The sequence below is a fragment of the Protobothrops mucrosquamatus genome, unplaced genomic scaffold, assembly GCF_001527695.2.
Source record: "Protobothrops mucrosquamatus isolate PMUCROS unplaced genomic scaffold, P.Mucros_1.0 scaffold_211, whole genome shotgun sequence".
NCBI classification, from domain to species: Eukaryota; Metazoa; Chordata; class Lepidosauria; order Squamata; family Viperidae; genus Protobothrops; species Protobothrops mucrosquamatus.
Window position 1 is genome coordinate 442717 of NW_015386287.1, and position 19211 is coordinate 461927.

The 19211-nt window shown below is 37.3% G+C and overlaps 1 protein-coding gene across 1 annotated transcript in view; it reads right to left on the reverse strand.

Moving 5' to 3' along the window:
* Positions 1-11876, reverse strand: part of FBLN5 (fibulin 5) — a 48810-nt gene extending 36934 nt beyond the window's left edge. Inside the window, exons 1-4 of the mRNA XM_015826720.1 lie at positions 11696-11876; positions 7567-7621; positions 7252-7303; positions 2043-2291 (exon numbers count right to left, since the gene is read on the reverse strand). Coding sequence (XP_015682206.1) covers positions 2043-2291; positions 7252-7303; positions 7567-7621; positions 11696-11712 — 373 coding nt within the window. The 5' untranslated portion in view covers positions 11713-11876. The remainder of the gene's footprint in view (positions 1-2042; positions 2292-7251; positions 7304-7566; positions 7622-11695) is intronic.
* Between the last annotated feature and the right edge of the window lie 7335 nt (positions 11877-19211).

Genomic DNA, 19211 nt, shown 5'->3' on the forward strand with positions numbered 1-19211 from the left:
TTTTACAGATATTTGATGTACATATTACCAAGTCAAAATGCTAATCAATGTAAACAGAGCAAATAAGCATTAACTTGGTATACTGTGTGGTCAGTTTGAACATTCACAGCAAACCAATATATATATTAATCTAATTATAAAGAAAGAATAAGAAATGCAACCAGCATTATTAGTGTCATCTGGCATGGGACAAAATAACCGCCTCCAAAATGTTATCCAACCAAGGTTTCACTCTCAACATATTCCATTAGTCTTTCTCCTCTTCAATCCTCTCTTACAACAAATAGTTGATTCCAAAATAACATTCAAAAACAAAATTTTATCATGAATTAATTTTAGCTGAAAGACTTTCAGTTACTAATTGGATAAACATGCATTTTAAGATAACCCACGATAATGCCAATAGACAACCTTGGCTCTCAGAATTCTGGGAGTTGAAGTCCACGAGTCATAAAAGAGCCAAGGTTCCCTACCCCTGCAATAGGGGAACCATAATGCTAATCCTCAGCAGCTACTACGTATCTGTTTAATAATCAAGAAAATTCATAGGACCAAAAACAGAGTCCTTCAGCAGTCACCTTACAGGGGTAGTCAACCTTGGCTCTTTTATGACTCGTGGACTTCAACTCCCAGAATTCCTGAGCCAGCTGTGCTGGCTCAGGAATTCTGGGAGTTGAAGTCCACGAGTCATAAAAGAGCCAAGGTTGACTACCCCTGCCTTACAGGTTGCAGGTTCTACTATGGATGTTTGGGGTGATGGTGGTATTATTTAAATCAAATCCAATAAAGAGTATCTACACGTTCATTCTTTCATGTGTTAAAGAGAAAAGAAAACGAATTCTTTCCTGACCACCCATCCTTTGAGGAACAGAGTAAAGTGCTCTCTCTTATCAATTTTTTTTCTGGGAAGTTGCCTACCTTCATAATCACATTATATCAACATACCTAATCTTTATTTCTTTTGGTCAGTTTTACAAAATGGATAGAACACTCTTTCAGTTGAAATTGCCTGGATAAGAAATGTGCATCTTCCCTGAGCAGCATCCCCCAAACAAAACGGATCGTACCACAACTATGAAGCATATTATAGGTAGTCTTCATTTAGTGAATGCCTCATTTAGTGTCCATTTGCACTTACAAAGGAGATGAAAATGCAATTTCATGACCAATCTTTGCATTTATAAACTTTGCAGATCTATAAACCAAAAAAAAATGTGAATTAAAACCATAAGCACATTTGTAGTTTCCTTTAGTGACCGTGTTGCTTAATGACCAAGTTGCCAATGGCAATTGTGGTTGCTAAACAAGTGCTACCTGTAAGGAAACAGCAATGTCCAAATAAACAGCTGTTAAAGCAATAAATCACAAAGTAGTTTGAAAGGAAACAGCACGGTTATAGTCTGAAGCCTGTTATTTCCTAATGAAGACAGTTGGCACATGAATGAGATATATTCACTATTTATCCCCCATTAGATGGTTCAAACATCTGGCAGTCAGAATCATCAGCATGAACCTACGTGCCTCATGTGCAAGGTACTAGTCCAAACATTTCACCATGATAAATGTCTTGCTTTGGCAGAATCAGCAATTCAAACATGGTACAGAGGCCATTGACCTAGTGAAAGATAAACAAGGCACAATAAAGCAGGAAAATGCTGCGTGGGCCTTTCGCCAGGGTTTCGCTATTCAGTCATGAAACCAATGGACCAATGTATACAGGTATTCCTTGACTAACAACCACAAATGAGCCCAAAAGTTATATTGCTAAGTGAGACATTTGGTCGTACATGTGAAAAATGGTCATAATTCACTTTTTTCATTGCTGTTGTAATTTCAAATGGTCACTCAATGAATGGTTATAAGTCGAGGATTACCTATTCTCCCTCCCTCTCTCTCTCTCTCTCTCTCTCTCTCTCTCTCTCTCTCTCTCTTTCTCTCTCTCTCTCCCTCCCTCCCTCCCTCCTCTCTCTCTCACAGTTCAGATAGCAAATTGTGACAGGCTAAAAATCTGACAGGCAGAAATTAAACATCTTGCTATTTACCTACACACTGGTTGTTTTCATTCATTCGATACCCAAACCGACAAATGGGAGGCACTCTTCCAACAGTAGGATAATTTGGAGCAGGAGCTGGGACTGGAGGCGGTGGGTACACACTAGGTATGTAAGGATTCATATATGGGGATCGCTGGATAGGATTTGTTCGTGGAATGCATAAATAGCCGCCATTTTGGTTGACACACACCATGTCTCCTCTACAGGCCTCAGCAATAGTGCGGCATTCATCAACATCTGAAATAATCCAGAAATAGAAATGTTAACTTGGCTCTTTGCTGATTGATAGTTTGTGTCTGATTAATCACTTGTTGTTACAGTCAACTAATTAATGTATTGACTTTTAATCACATCATAAATTATTTATCCTACTTTTCAATTTCAAATTTAATAGTTCAGTATAAACTTCTTTTTGAGATAATTTAAGAAAGGGAGAGGTTTACAGACATAGACTGATTTTAATAATATCCATCCCTACCCCCTCAAATGTAATACACATGAACAGCAAGAACCAAAAACCACTAATTTCAAACAAATAAATTGAACCAAATAAATAGAATGGGCACAAATACAGGTAGTCCTCAACCTACGACCACAATTGAGCCCAAATTTATGTTGCTAAGGGAGACATTTGTTAAGTGAGTTTTGCCCCATTTTACAGCTTTTCTTGCCACGGTTGTTAAGTGAATCATTGCAGTTGTTCAGTTAATAACCCGGTTGTTAAGTGAATCTGGCTTCCCCATTGACTTTGCTTGTCAGAAGGTTGCAAAAGTTGATTACATGATCCTGGGACACAGCAACCGTCATAAATATGAACCAGTTGCCAAGCTCTGAATTTTGATCACATGGCCATAGGGATGCTGCAATAATCGTAAGTGTGAAAAACAATCATGTCACTTTTTTCAGTGTAGTTGTAACTTTGAACGGTCACTAAACGAACTGTTGTAAGTTGAGGACTGCCTGTAATAAATATATAAAAGCTCAGTCAGCGGTTGATTTTAAAGTTTAGTAATATATCCATTAAATTGATATTCAGAACAATACCATGCATGTCCAATGGGTCTTACTCCCAATACTGTTAGACTGTTTCCTAAATATTATGGTTTAAAGTTGTTATTTTCCAAGCAAAACTCAGATAATAGGTACTGATCCAGGCTGTTAATTTCAATTTACAGAGTGCTTCATAGGGAAATGAAGCTATAGTTTTCACATGGCCTTCCCCTTTATTGCAATTCCCTGTGTCCCTTAAAAGCAGGCACGCTAGCTGAGGAATTCTGGAAGTTGAAGTCCATGAGTCATAAAAGGGCCGAGTTTGAAGACCCCTGCTTAAAAGCTATTGCATGGGGGCTGCGGAGGAGGATCCTCCAATCCTCATAAGATGGGAGGACAGAGGTAGAATAATATAGTGGGAGGAGCATTCAGGGAAAACCTTTGTTGTTTTCCTCCAACAAAAGCCTTTGCATTATAATTGACTTCACCCATCATGCTAAGTTATAACGGAATTCATCTGTCTTTAGCTTAATATATTGCATGAGTCCACATGTTATTGCTTTAATCAGATTTATATCTTATCATAGAAGTGAATATTTGTAGCTCACGGTTGAACTGTGGGGTCCTAGGTGCTCTCTGAGCTCAGTTGTTTTCTTGCAGACATTGCTATTTTAGAGTGCTACCTTACTCCCTACTAGCACTGATTATGCTACTTAGTTTGGTAAAGAAACATCTGCAAGAAAACATCCAAGATCAGAGAGCGCCAAGGTTCCCACATATCATATTGTGCAAACCTAACTATGATGGATATAATACACTATGGATAGATGACTTATCTTAACAAAGTGTAAGAACTAGGTCAATATGGATGTTTTATGCAAAAGGTCAGATTAAAATTTATGCTCAGCCCTAGACTGATTTACCTTTCATAAAGTGGAATGTTTCATTTTGGCACGTGTGATTTGTAAATTAAGACAAAATTTGCAAAACCATAGTTTGGTGAATACTCCTAGTTGGCTGTGATTACCCCATACACAGTATTAAGGCATAGACTAAATTGACCCTATTTTGGTATCTGCTGAGTAAAAATCCATCTTACCTTGCTGTTTTGTTTTCAGTAAAAATAGAAATGGTCTGATTTCCTGTTCTTTCTCTAACCTAGAGTTCTATTTCTAATTACAAAAATGACAACCTTTTTTTGTTCAAATCACAGCACCGGCACACGTGTTTTTGGTTGGCTTTTTTCCCTGAAGACAGCAAAGATTTGATTTGGCAGCTGTAGAACCTGGCTCTTATTCTAGAACTGCACGGGCCTTATATTCTTTTTTGTGTAAACATCAGTGCAAAATTTTGAACTCTCAAGAATTCATTTGAGTTCTCCTGTTAGCTCTCAGCCACATTTTAGGCACTTTCATGGAGTACTAAAGTGTAAACTGACTTCAGAAAGGCACGAACAAACCGATGAATAAGATCGGACAGCAACAGCCATTTTGGAGAACAAAGATTATTCCCATTTAGAATAATAGAGCTGTGTTGTTATTTGAAGATGCGTGCATCTATATGTCCCTTTTGAGAGAAAGAATGTAAAGGCTTGGGATATAACATGCAGCATCATTAGCATTTGAGAATCATGACCTCTTTTCCACAGCAGGAGATATGCACTGGTGAAAACAGAATAATAGCCATTCTGACCCCTTAGGATATGATTTATCACATAACTCATAGAATAGCAGATTCTGGGCAACTGCTGAAAAACCCTGGAAACAGCTTATTCAGCATGATCCTTGGATGAGATTAGCTCCTATTAGAGTTGAATAATGCTTTATAAATTTGTTTTTCTGTTAGATTTATCTTTGATGGCAAATAAAGATGCCTATATGAATAACAACAATAATGAGGATGAAGAGAAAGAGGAAGCTGCACTTTCCCCAAACTCCCTTGTAGCAGCTTGGACGGCTGTAAACATGGCTGCTGCACAAGGAGCCCACTAAGTACACTGAAATGGTTGGATGGTTAGGAGAGGAGACCACCGAGTCTCTTGCATTGTTCAGGCAGGAGCAAAGTGACCCAGAAGTCAAATGTTGCCTCTGAATGATTGTACTCCAAAAATCACTGAGAGACAGATCAAAAAAGTGGATGGACCAGGGAAAAAATGAGTTGGATTTAATAAAACTGACATTTAAACGATATCGCCAATACTTTTAATTAAATATTTTAAAACAATTATTTTCCAGTTTTTCTTTTCTGTTGTAAAATGATTATGATTTGGCCATACTGTTTAGAGGTCTACTTGTGGCTGTGATCCTTGAGTTTCAGGCTTTGCATTCTTGTTTCAGAGAATTAACTCTTCTAAACTCCTATGACAAACTTTCCTGCCCAGGGTCATGGATGGCAACTGCCATCACTTGTAAACAGGATGGACATTTTTGTGCCTGGCTAGGAAATGATAATGAGACATGTAGGCCATACATCTGGAGGACATTAAGTTAGCAAAGCATGCTAAATACTATTTAGAAACACATGTCATATTGGCATTACTTGAATTATTCCACTATTTACAAGTGGGACTGATGTGATGAAGGAAGAAAACTGTCATTGTGTTGATTATTAGAAGTAAGCAGCGGGCTACCACAAGGTTCTGTCTTAGGCTCAGTACTCTTCAATATCTTCATAAATGACTTACATTAGGGAATTGAAGGGGAACTCATCAAATTTGCAGGTGACACCAAACTGGCAAGAATAGCCAACACCCCAGAAGACAAACTTAGGATTCAAAAAGATCTAGACCAACTTGAACAATGGTAGCTATCCAACAAAATGAGTTTCAATGTGGAGAAAAGCAAAATTTTACATTTAGGGAGGAAAAATCAAAGATACAAGTACAGATTGGGCAAGACCTGGCTCAAAAACAGTAACTGTGAGAGGGACCTTGGAGTTCTAGTCTAGTGGACGATCACTTGACTATGAGCCAGCAGTGTGCAGCAGCAACCAAAAAAGCTAATACAATCCTGGCTTGTATAAGCAGAGGCATAGAATCAAGATCACGCGAAGTATTAGTACCACTTTACAAAACCCTAGTGAGACCACACCTGGAATATTGCAACCATTTTTGGTCACTATATCACAAAAAAGATGTTGAGAGTTTGGAAAAAATTCAGAGAAGAGCAACTAAGATGATCAAGGGCCTGGAGACTAAAACATACGAAGAACGGCTGCAGGACTTGGGTCTGGCTAGTCTAAAGAAAAGAAGAAATAGGGGAGACATGATAGCAGTATTCCAGTACTTGAGGGGCTGCCACAAAGAAGAGGGGGTCACATTATTCACCAAAGCACCAGAGGGAAGGACGAGAAACAATGGTTGGAAACTGATTAAAGAGAGAAGCAACTTGGAATTAAGGAGAAACTTCCTGACAGTGAGGACAATTAACCAGTGGAACAGTTTGTCTCCAGAAATTGTGGGCGCTCCATCACTGGAGATTTTCAAGAAGAGACTAGACAGCCACTTGTCTGAGATGGTATAGGTTCTCCTGCTTGAGCAGAGGGCTGGACTAGAAGACCTCCAAGGTCCCTTCCAGCTCTACTCTATTCTATTCTATTAGATCTGCATCAGAATCAATGTACTATCTAAATACATTGCTCTATAAATCTGTTTAATAAATAGCTTATCTGATTGTGTAGTTGCCATCGTGGGTGTTGTGAGGGTTGGGGGGTTGAACTGTAGATTTTTAACTGTGGATTTTTAATGTTGTATATCATCCAGAGTCATTGTGTGCAAGTTGGGCAGCTATATAAATCTGTTTAATAAACAAATAAATATTTTTCCCATAAGCTCCATAATATTTTAGTTCTATATCTCTATTTAATAGTTTCACTGCAGGCTTTCAATAGCAGCAGTCCTATTTAATTTTTGCTCTTATTGTTTTATTTTCTTTATTATAAAGCAGGACTTCAAAATTAATCTTCTTGTAGCCATATTGGATGTTGTATTTCAAATTCAGCAATCAAGACATTGATTCTTCCCTTTCATGGTCAGTTCCAATTAAATGAGTTGAATCTAGTCATATTCATTTGAAGATGTAATTAATAAATCATACTTTTTCATACTGAAAAATATAAAACATAACCCAAAGTTTCCAGCACACACAGCTTATACTGTATCATGTGGTATACTATTAGCTGAGAGGAATGGGTATAATCAAAATCTTACCTAAGCATTGGCCTGACACACGCTCCATCTCAAACCCATTTGAGCATTGTTGCTAAACAGAAAATAAAAGAGGATCAAACAATGAACAATTGGAAGAATGCAAAATTATAAATCAGAGGGAATATCATGCTTTTCTTTTTTCCTTGGTAGCAATAGACATGAAAAAACCAGCTACCAAGATGAGATGATACAGCCACATGCATTTTTTATATTTGGTAAAGTTTATAATGAATCTAATATTGTGTCATTTTTCTCTTTCCCCTATGCCAGCCCATGTAATCCTTTCCCTTCTTTCTTACACAGTCTGTATCTCACCTGTGTCGTTCCATGACTAATGAGACAGCCAACAGCCATGAAAATGGGCATTAACCTGCAAGAGGTATAACAAAGTTATTATATGGATATTCGCTATGGTGATCTGAAGTAAATAGAAACCAGCTGTTTTTTAACATAACAGGACAGCTTCCAAAATTACATGAGAAAAAAGTGTGCTTAAAGCAAGAGTGGGAATCCATGATCTTTTCATGTGGCTGAACCAGGGATCCCACATGATGAAGATTGCTGATATATATATAGTGCAACAAACTTGAAACGAACAAAAAATAAGAGAGCCAATTTCAATTCAATCAGAATAGAGCTGGAAGGGATTTTGGAGGTCTTTGAGTCCACACCCCTGCTCAAACAGGAGACCCTATTCCAGTGGTGAGATTCAACTATGGGAACAACTGGTTCTGTGTGTGGATGCTGCTTCTGGAAGTCCATTCTGGCCCTGGGCAACAAAAAATTAGTTACCAGTTCTGCCAAAGTGGTGCAAACCAGCTGAATCCCACCACTGCCCTCCATTTCAGATAGGTGGCTGTTCAGTCTCTTCTTTAAAATCTCCAGTGATAAAGCACTTACAACTTTTGAAGGCAACCTGTTCCTCTGGTTAATTGTCCTCACTGTTAGGAAGTTTCTCCTTAAATCCTGGTTGCTTCTCTCCTTGATTAATTTCCATCCATTGTTTCTTGTCCTGCCCTCTGGTGCTTTGGAGAATAATTTGACCCCCTCTTCTTTGTGGCAGCCCCTCAAATACTGGAATACTGCTATCATGTCACCCCTAGTCCTTTTCTCTAGACTGGCCCTACCCAATTCTTGCAACTATTCTTCATATGTTTTGTCTGGTTAAGATACTGTCTACAATGGCTGCAGCCATTTCCCTTGTCTTAAGTTGCCACAGGATTGGGAGGGGGATGGAGGATTTCTGCTAGTCTAAACATTTTACCGTCCTGTGGGGAAACAGGAGACTGTGATGGTTGACTTTGTGCCAGCCACTCTCTCTCAGCCCAATTTACGTCTTGAACTGCTGTGGGGAAAATAAGAGGGGGGGAGGAGTATTAAGTATGTTCTCTGCCTTGAGTTGTTTATAAAAACAATAAAGGCAGAATAAAAAAAAATTAAAAAACGAAACAAAAACTTGGAGGGCTTCCCAACCATGAGCTAAATGTAAATAATCTCAGTACTGCATTCTGACAATATATACCAATACCTGCAATAATTTAGAACTAACATGGCAGAACTGAATCAGTTTGGTGTGGTGATTAAGACATCAGGCTAGAAATTGGGAGACCGTGAATTTGAATTCTGCCTTAGGTACAAAGCGAGCTGGTGACCTTGGACCACTCAATCTCTCTCAGTCTTAGGAAGAAGGCAATGCCAAACCATTTCTGAAAAGTCTTGCCAAGTAAACTGCAGGGATAGTGCAGACAGATGCCAGGAATCAGCATAGATTTAGACACCATAAACAAAACAAACAAACAAACAAATGGCAGAATAACAAAGACTGAAATTGCCAGGAACACTAACTCTTTATCATTCTCTGTTATTTTGCTGTTTGTTTATTTATTTATGATAGCTTCACATTATATAGAGTATAAATGTTATATATAAAACAGAGACTGAAATCAGGTCTCAAATAGTCAAGGGACTGACAGCTCAGAGGCAAAATGTACATTGTTTGCTCCCCATATCTGAGGAACCAGGATCTCCAACAGAACAGCCTCTGGCAGCAGTGTCTTCGAGAGATATTAGGATTATAAATCTCAAGTATCCTGTTGGTCAGAAATTCTCAGCATTATAGTCTGAGCATTCTAGAGCAGGGGTGTCAAACTTGCAACGTCATGTGATGTGTTGCGACATATCGTGGCTTTTTTGCCATTGCTGGCAATGGGGTGAGCGCGGTTTCACTATGATGCATCCGGCCTGCGGGCCAGCAGTTTGACACCCCTGTTCTAGAGGGTACCACATTAAGGAAAACTGCTGGAGAAAAGTGGCTGCAATTCAGAAGAGTTGTCATGCTTTCCTTTCCAGCTATTTTCTTCTGTTCCAAATGGTCCTCTCACTGTATTTTTTTTCACCAAGGAAAAACCCATGGTTCATCACTCAACAGGATGACAGCTGTTGATAGGGATGAGGATGAAGACAGTAGAATCTGAGCAGGAAAAATGGGTAAGGATGCTGGGAGTTATAGTCCCAACGTAATCAGAGGCACCCATCTGGGAGAACTTTCTGCATCATCTATCATGTCCTGCTGTATTTTGTTTCTCTTAAAATCTTTCCAGAGAGATGGTGCAAGTCCAAAGGCAGACTGCATATCTCAAAGGAAGATTGTATTCCAAAGGAAGATTGAAAGATTGTGGTCTTACTAAGATCACAATTAGAATATTGCAGCCAGTTTTGTTTACCATACTATAAAAAAGATGTAGAGATTGTGGAAAGAGTGGGGGGAAAAGCAACAAAGATGATTGGGGGCTGGAGGCTAAAACATATGAAGAACAGTTGCAGGAATTGGTTTGTCTAGTCTAATGAAAAGAAGGACTAGGGATGATATGATAGCAGTGTTCTAATATTTGGGGGCTGCCCAGTGGTGGGATTCAGCCAGTTCGCACCACTTCGGCAGAACCAGTAGCTAATTTTTTGTTACCCAGGCCCAGAATGGACTTCCGGAAGCGGTATCCACACAGAGAACCGGTTGTTCACATATTTGAATCCCACCACTGGGGCTGCCACAAAGAAGAGGGGATCAACCTATTTTTCCAAAACTCTAGAAGGCAAGCCAAGAAACAATGGATGGAAACATCAAGGAGAGAAGCAATCTGGAATTAAGAAGAAATTTCCTAACAATGAGAACAATTAACCAGTGGAATGGCTTGCCTTCAGAAATTGTGGGTGCACCATCACTGGAGGCTTTTAAGAAGAGATTGGACAGCCACTTGTCTGGAATGGTATAGGGTTTCCTGCTTGTGCAGGGGGTTGGACTAGAACCCTTCCAACTCTCGTTATTCTGTTCTGTTCTGGAAGAGTCATTTCACAGGACAAAAAAAAAAGGAAAAACAAAACACTTGCATAAGTGACAGCCAGTATCTAATTCAACCAGACATTGTAGCCAATCTGGGCACCCTGAAAAACATATTCACATCTTCCAATGACTGCAAGCATATATGGATTAGAATCACGGCTCATAAGAACTTTGAGTACATGCATGACTAGAACATAAGAAGATAAATAATTACTCTGCTAGAGCAGGAAAAATTTCTGCTGAATCCAGAATCTTTCCTATAATAGCCAGCCTGATGCCATTAAATAATTTCCCCTCCTAAGATAGAAAAACTCTTATTAGTTGTGTCTACTGCTTGAGAGGGAGTCATTTTCAGATGCATTAAAAGAAAAAAGACAGGTCATACCTGAGGGAAAGTAAATCTAATAGCATGTAACTGAAGGTGCCAGATATTTTCCCCCTTATTTTTGTATCTCTTCCTCTGCTATGTCTTTTATTCAAAATCTAAACTGTACATTCTTTAGCACAGTGATTTATCCTTTATGAAACTCCCCAAAGAACATTGAGCAAAGCCATAGAAACACTAAATAGCAATATAAAAAACCAATCCAATATTGTTTTATAATTTCAGTTACTTCCTCTTTTTTCCAGCAATTTTTTTTCCTAGTTTGCAAAATAAGGGAAATGTCCTCCTATAAGAGTGCAGTCTGGAACTACTTCAAGATAGTTATCTTCACGGGGAAAAATAATAGACACAGCATATGATATGTCGTTCAGTTCCCTCAGGAGAAATTGAGTTAGTCAACAGCATATTAGTGGAAAATATTTTTTTTAAACATTCCGTTGCTGTAAACTGATTTTGATCTACAATAAATGTTGAGGCACTTCTGCACAAAAACTTTTCATAGACTCTGTACATGGCTCCAGTGATAAACAGCTGGATTCAGTACAAAGAGGCTGTCAGATACTAGATCTGCATAATACGAAAGGAATAAAATTATTCCTCCCCTCTCCCGCACAATCTCTTTCAAATGTAATGGCATGTATAAGTTAAGCAGGTCTCTCACAATTGCATTCAGCAAACTATCCAAAAAGAAACAAAATAGTAACATAACACAGAGAACATACCTTTTAAATGCTGTCATGTCCAAAACTGATGAATAAAGCCAAGGAGGTAAAACAGTAATGCCCGTACAGCTGAATATCTAAAAATGCTTTTGTACATTAAATCTTTTGCTAGAACTTCAGACCTGCCATCATTTAATTTCCAGCGAACGAAAGGCCAAATCATAGAGAAACGGGGAGAGAGAAAGAGAGACAGAAAGAATGAGGGGAAGAAAGGGGAAGGAAGGAGGAGGGAGGGGAGGAGAGGGAAGGGAATCAGAGAGGTCTGCTCCTCCTCAGACACTGGAGTGAATACAGCAAAAGCACCTGGTTTTGCTTAGTTCTCTTCTGTAATTCAGCATTAAACCAATTGGAGGAGGAATGTTAAAAATGAATACTTCATTTTCTAAGTATGTTAAAACAATGCAAATGGGAGGCCTCAATTTAGGGACAGCTGGTTTAGATTAGAGAGCTCACCAACTGGCTAGACTCCTTACAACACTCCTAAGAAGCCTGTCAGATGAAAAATAAAGTGAAATAAATAAAAGCAAGGGGAACACTTCCTAAGCAGTGTACTGTAGGTCTGGCAACACTGGCATGAGCAATCGACTTCTATCAAGATCTTTTAGAGAGATCTGCAACTATTGAGTTGTTCCTCTAGAATCTTGACTGCCTGGGAATTCTAGAATTGTAGCCCCAGCATATCTGGAAGGCATCAGGTGGTGGAAGTCTGCTTGAGAATGGCCTTACTTGAGGCTGTGAGGAATAAAATTCAACTTCAAAGGTATTAAAAAACAAAACAAGATTTATTGAAGCGTTTGCAAAGGCTGGTGGACCTCTATACCTGCAAGCAAGAGACTACGTCCAAAATTAGTTCAGCATAAACCTTTACAGTAGTGGCCAAAATTGTGGAAACCTTTTGGGAAAAGTGTATTTTGATGGCTAATAACACCACTTTTTTTGGGAGTAGTACCATAAAATTATATATCAATGGAAATAATTAAATCAAGAATGTAATGCAACAAAGTTTGTACAATTATCTGTACTGTATTCTATGAAAAGTTATAGCCAAATAATCAGAAAAAGGAAACACAACTTGCTTAGGTTGATATCAGGTAGCTTTCCTTCATCTGATTGTAGCCAATGAGCATGAGTGTTTAGAGAGCCAATCAGGTGTCATCTTGTTTTGGCAATGAGCCAATCAGATCACAGTAGGATTCAGTTATTGATGTCATGTATTGAAGCTGAGAGGAGGACATTTGTCAGTGTGTTATGTAATCGCTATCAAGTTGGTTGGGTTTTTTTGTGTTCTTTCATTTAGTGAGCTTGTAAAACGTAATAAAATTAAAGTAATGGTGCAAAGAGTTGACTGGTTGTCCAGAAAGCAATGTAAAATAGTATTATTAAGTGACAAGGCTACAGTTATAAAGAAATTAGAAGAAAAATTGGTGGAAATTTAACCAAAGGTGGCATTTCTACTGTACACTTTTCCCAAAAGGTTTCCACAATTTTGGCCACTACTGTATACCTGTCCCGTAGAATTACACCACATCCTTCCTTTTCAGACCTGGTTGCTAGGCTCGGTCTGGCCACATGCTTTCCGACCCTGAAGCTTTATGATTAATAGCTTCTTTGTTTTCGTCTTCTCTCTCCTCCTTCTTTGTATGTGACATTCTACTAATTTAGGATGAAAGTTATCTATAGGAGGAGTCTGTCTGTCTAAGCTGGATAATTTCAACAGTTACAAATGATTAATCTCTCAAAAGGCTCATTTTCTTTTCCAATATCAGCCATTTCTTGGCAATAGAATATATGGGAAATGGCTTCATGCAACTGATATGTTAGAACAGAGTTCCCCAACCTTTCCAGCTTGGCAGAAGGAAGAGAGCAGCAGGGAAATGTGCACGTGCACAGCCCACACACGTGTGCGCAAACAGGCATGTGCATGATGGTGGCGCTAGTGTATGTGTGCATGCGCAAGTGGGCTGTGCACACCCAGGGCAAATGTGCTGCTGTCTGTGTGCATGCGGGAATGGGCTGTGCGCACCCATGGCGCATGCACACATGTGCAAACGGGCCGCTGGTGCCGTGATGCTGGCGGCGGTGGTAGCATCCCAGCGCATGTGCAAATGGGGCCGCTAGTGCCAGCGCAGTGGTGCTACTGTGAGTGGGGCGGGGCCCAGTGGCCAACAGGCCACAGCCTGGTACTGGGCCGTGGCCCATAGGTTGGGGACCCCTGTGTTGGAAGGTAAACTTTGTCAATTGCCTCTTCAAGGATCAATTATAACTATGTTATTCAAAATATGCAACAAATTATAATGTTTGAGGAACTTTTATACCGTAAATGTTGAAAATTCCATTTTGGATTTTTTCTTCTATATGCCCCCTGTGTCAAAGAGTATACTGAGATGAAGACTTCAGTTCGCCAAAATGGAGGCATGTGAGCATTTCCTTGCAGGATTAACATCACATTAGAACTACCATATATGTATTGCTAAAATCTGTCCATTACATAGTGTTGATGGTGGTGGTGGGGTTCTGTGTTTCTTTGCTGCCACCTTGAGGTTCCTTGGATTTTTGCAAACCTGATATGGTAGCCCTATATCACATGATTTATCTTCTAATCCAGCGGTTCCCAACCTTTTCTATACCCCACACCCCAGAACGCTTGATATATTCTTGCACCCCTTACAAAAGTTCAAAATAATGGTAACAAATTATGCATATACACTATAATTTTGAAAACCCAATTTTTCACACCCCCTGGAATATCGTCTCGCACCCCTGGTTGGAAACCCGTTCTAATCCCAAACCCGTTCTTCCCCTCCAGAAAGATCCTGACATATTTGCAGCATACAGTACGAAAGTTTATTGGCTGGGTTACTACATGACACAGAGGGAGATATATAGAAAATGTATCATATTGACTGAATTCACACCCTGCACAAAGGCAGGGTTAAGCAAATATTGTATTCCCATCATCAGCATTCCATCATCACTGACCATACGTCCTAGGTAACCAACATCTATAATGCCACAAATTGCACACTAAATCTATGCAAACAATGATAATAAGGTGCTTCACAGCACATACGAGTGTGACTGAAGCATTTCTGTTTAAGTTACCAAAGCTGCTGTGTCTTTTGCAAGGTTCCAACTGTAGAGACAACTTGCACCACAAGTAGATGAAAACATTGATATAGTAAACACTGGCAATGTTGAGGTGTTTCATTATATATGATTATAGAAATTCCATTCAAGAAGATCTTGCCTTTGGTAAACTACTTCCAACAAGAACAGCTGAAATCATTTTAGGCTAATTGATGAATTTATTATTGTAAACAATAGTAACTTAGAAAATAAGTGTTGGACTGAACAATGTTTGGACTGAAGCAACAGCAGAATCCTAGGCTGTGTATGATTGCACTCTAGTATTTGCAGAGAAACACTGTGATAACTGTACCCTCACTTTTGAATACCACTCTTAAAAAATGTGTGTTTTATGAATTATATAAAATCTCATATTTTATATTCCATAATATGTACTGCTTTGTGCAAAGTGTTATGATGTAATGATGAAGTTTACTTTTTACACCGGGATGTGCAATGACTATCTAAAAGAAACATTTTGGAAGAACTTTGAAATAAAGAATTACATCCTCCATGAGTCAAAATATTTGAAGTTGAAAGATAGGTTTTGTGATTTTAATTTTCTTAACATTTGTGGGATATGTGACATACTCGCTTTTTATGTGAGTTAAACCTGAAATTACAAAACACTTAATATTTTCATTGTTCATCTGAAACAACCATCTAAAAGCTTCATTAATGGACTCCTATTAACAATAGTCAATAGGAGAAAATTTTAAATCATTATGCACTTCAACTAAATTCTATGAGTAATGTGATGAAATGAGTACTTTGGCTGTGATTTCTGTAACAAAGAACATCTCTTAGTGCTAACTTCAAACTTAAATTAATATTTTCTTCCGACTGATGCCAATAAATTACGGATTAACAACCACTATTGATGCAGAAAATCAAGCCTTAATTAAATTTTACTATAATTCTACCTTAAAATGCATTTTGAGAAATTCTCTTTGATTTTGAATTTTTAAAATATTCACATTTATCTGAAAAAGCAGTCAAATACTGACTCCATTTCATCGCAAAGAATTTGTATTCTTTTATTTTTCCATTTTAAAATTATGTATAGTATTTATATGTCTGGGCCACAAAACAGGTACCAAAAACAATCAATCCCCATCTATTATTTGAAAAGCCCTGCATTAGGCACTGCTTCATGGGGCAAAATGGGTCTTCAGAGCCTTGTCTCATGTTGCTGCTTTTCTTAGTTGAGTTGGTTGTATGAACCCAGAAAATTTTAGTAAGGAAATCATAGTTAGCATACCACGCAAATTTATTCCCAATTAAATACTGGTCATTATATTTGAATATGAATATATTCCTCTACATCTGCAGTGTAATCAGAGTCATTTGACAATGAAATGGGCGGCATATAAATTTAATAAATTCCACTGTATGGCAAATACTACTGTGTCTCTGTTGTGTGGTGTCCTTGTGTGTATCTCAAGCTTCAATATAATTTCATTCACATTAGGATGTACAATTTTTAAAATAAGTCAGTTATGAACATTTATTAATTTATTAGATTGTCTACCAAAGACTCTTAAACATTATTTATAATTAGAGGATTAATTCTTCCAGTGTCTGTCTGTCTGTCTGTCTGTCTATCTATCATCTATCTATCTATCTACCGTATATGGATTTATTATCCTTTGTTCTTTTATTGCTAGAGTTCTAACTGCCACAGATGTCATCTTCAATTATTTTCTTTCTTATCTTGATTATCTTTCAGTAAAATTAACAAAAACAAGGAAGATGCCAAATATAAATAGGCAACATCAGGTAATACTAACATTTAGTCATATCAATCATTCCAAACAATAAAAAAACAACAGGAAATGAGATCAAATGATAGGACTAACCTATCATTTGACACGAGTTGGACCTCATCTGTTTAGTGCAATTGTTTTCTAACATATTCAGATGATCTCACCTTTAAAAGCACACTTATAAGGCACATGTATAATTTTGTTTTAATTCTTGCAATAAAAGCAGACCGCTGCTTCTTATCTGAATGGAAAATGACTATAATTCCAAGCTCTCCTGATTTTCTGATCATTACCACAGAATCATAAGGTTGGAAGGAATCTTGGAGGTTTTCTGTCCTTGGTGGATAATTAATTTGTCCTTCATCTCCCCACTTTTGAGTTTGATTGGGTTCACACAACAGAAAAACAAACTGCTTTTTTTGTGGCTTAGTGTAATGCATAAATCCAGCCAGGGTAATTTGTAAATCATGGGCTATTGGATAGCATATTGAATCAATCTACCAATTACTTGGTAGATTCATTGTTATTTAAACATGAGGATCACAATAACAGTGACGCTGCTAAGAGGCTATCCTTCAGTTTCATTTCTTCATTCCCAATATTGTGTCTTTATTGCGTATGAATGGAATTACCTAGGAATTCCCCCAAGGGACTGAGTAGCATTTACTACCCATGTCTTATGCTGTATTCATAACATTGATTTTGAATGGTTACAAAATGATATTTACCTAGTCAAAACATGGCATCTTTCTTTAAATGCAGGTAACATACAGCAGGTTACAAAAACAAAAAAATCACACTAAATAATAGAGAGCTCAACAAGGTATTTTTGATATAAGAATGTTGAAAGCACATGAACAAATCATTATTTTATTCAATTATCAAGAAATATTAACCTACGAACCTCCTCCAATGTGAATCTTAAGTTATTTTGCTTTCAAGCAAATTCATATTTATATAACATTTTAGCATTTTGGACCCATCCTCAATCCACCCAGTTGAATCACTTTGGGCACTTTCAAAGAAGGATATTTGTTCCATATGAAGGATGGAGTATTAGGAAAACAGAGTAACTACCCAACTAATACAAAGTAAATAAAACTATGATAGTTAAGATAGTTAGGCATAATTAAAAGGAATATTTGCCCTATGCTTATGTTAGATCTTAATTTACAGTAACCCCAAGAAGTGACTTTATAAACAAATGTCTGTACATTAATCATTAATTAAAACAATTTATCATTGCCAAATATCAAATATGAATGTACACTACAGGCCCTTAGTATTTCCTATGACCATCTGTCTACCCTTTAGATTAAGTTCCTAAACTGTTTTTAATGTTATTAACAAAAGAACAAAATGTTATCATTCATTGAAACCGCTATGAAAGCACATCCTTTATGTAATCATTTGTACATCTTCAGGTATTTCCATAAAGCACCTGTCATGAGGTTGTATCTATAGTTATGTATTACCACATACACATTCCCTATGGATATGCATCTAAATTTAAATCCAAATATTTATGTATGGATTTGCACATTCAGATATGAATCCCCATCTGTATCATTTTCAATTAGAATGAGCATATTATGTAGCAGTGCTGGGCCACAATCAGACATAAGTTTGCATATCTAGAATTTCTTCAAAGCAAAATGAACGTACTAGAACTAGGATTGCAAAGATCTGAACTAATGATACCAAGTCTTGTGTTTTCATGATAGAAAAAGCATTATTTCTGAAAAAGACAAATGAAAAGTTATCTTTAATATAAATATAACCACAATCTTATTTTAGTATTTTCGTTTAATGCTTCTAAATAATGGCTTCTTATAAGGTATTAGGTAACAAGTTGAACTATATGTAATAAAGGACTGTATGCACTAAATTGTGTGCAAAGGCTAAATGAACGTTTCAACCTCCATAAATCATTCAATTTGTTATCTTAGAAATTCTGCAAGTTTTTGAACTATTGTGAAGCTTTCATCTCCCTCTTGACAGTGCTAAGATCTATGGATTATATTTTAAAGAATAAATAGGAATGCTGATATCCCAACAACCTGAATTTGTACCCATATTAATGTATCTGCAATGTGTAAATATGAAATATACAGAATTCCCTATAAAAACTGGTATATAAATGCAGAACCATTAGAGTGTGCAGCTTCTAGTTGTTCCTAGGTACAAATCTGTTATAGTCATAAGCAATAAACAATCTGGACATTATGCTAAAAATCTTTGATATAAAAATGTATGCAAAAGATATAACATATCTTTGAAATCTATTGGAAAAATGTATAGTGATAGTAAAAATTGCCTATGAATTAATATTGAGAATTAACTTTTCAGAAATTGATATAAAGTTCCTAAACTACAGTCCATTCTTGACTTTTTGTTTGGAATAAAACATCCTCTTCCAATGTATAAAAAACCCAGAAACAATGAAAACTTCTGTTAAGAAAATGAAGTCAAAAAATAGCAATTATTAACAGACAGTTTTGAAACATTGGCAAATTTGTAAGGATGTGGAATTCTAAATAGAAACAAAAGGCGTTTCCCATGCATTTGGAAGCATCCAACTATATTCTCATGATTCACTTTATACTTAAATATCAATTCAAACA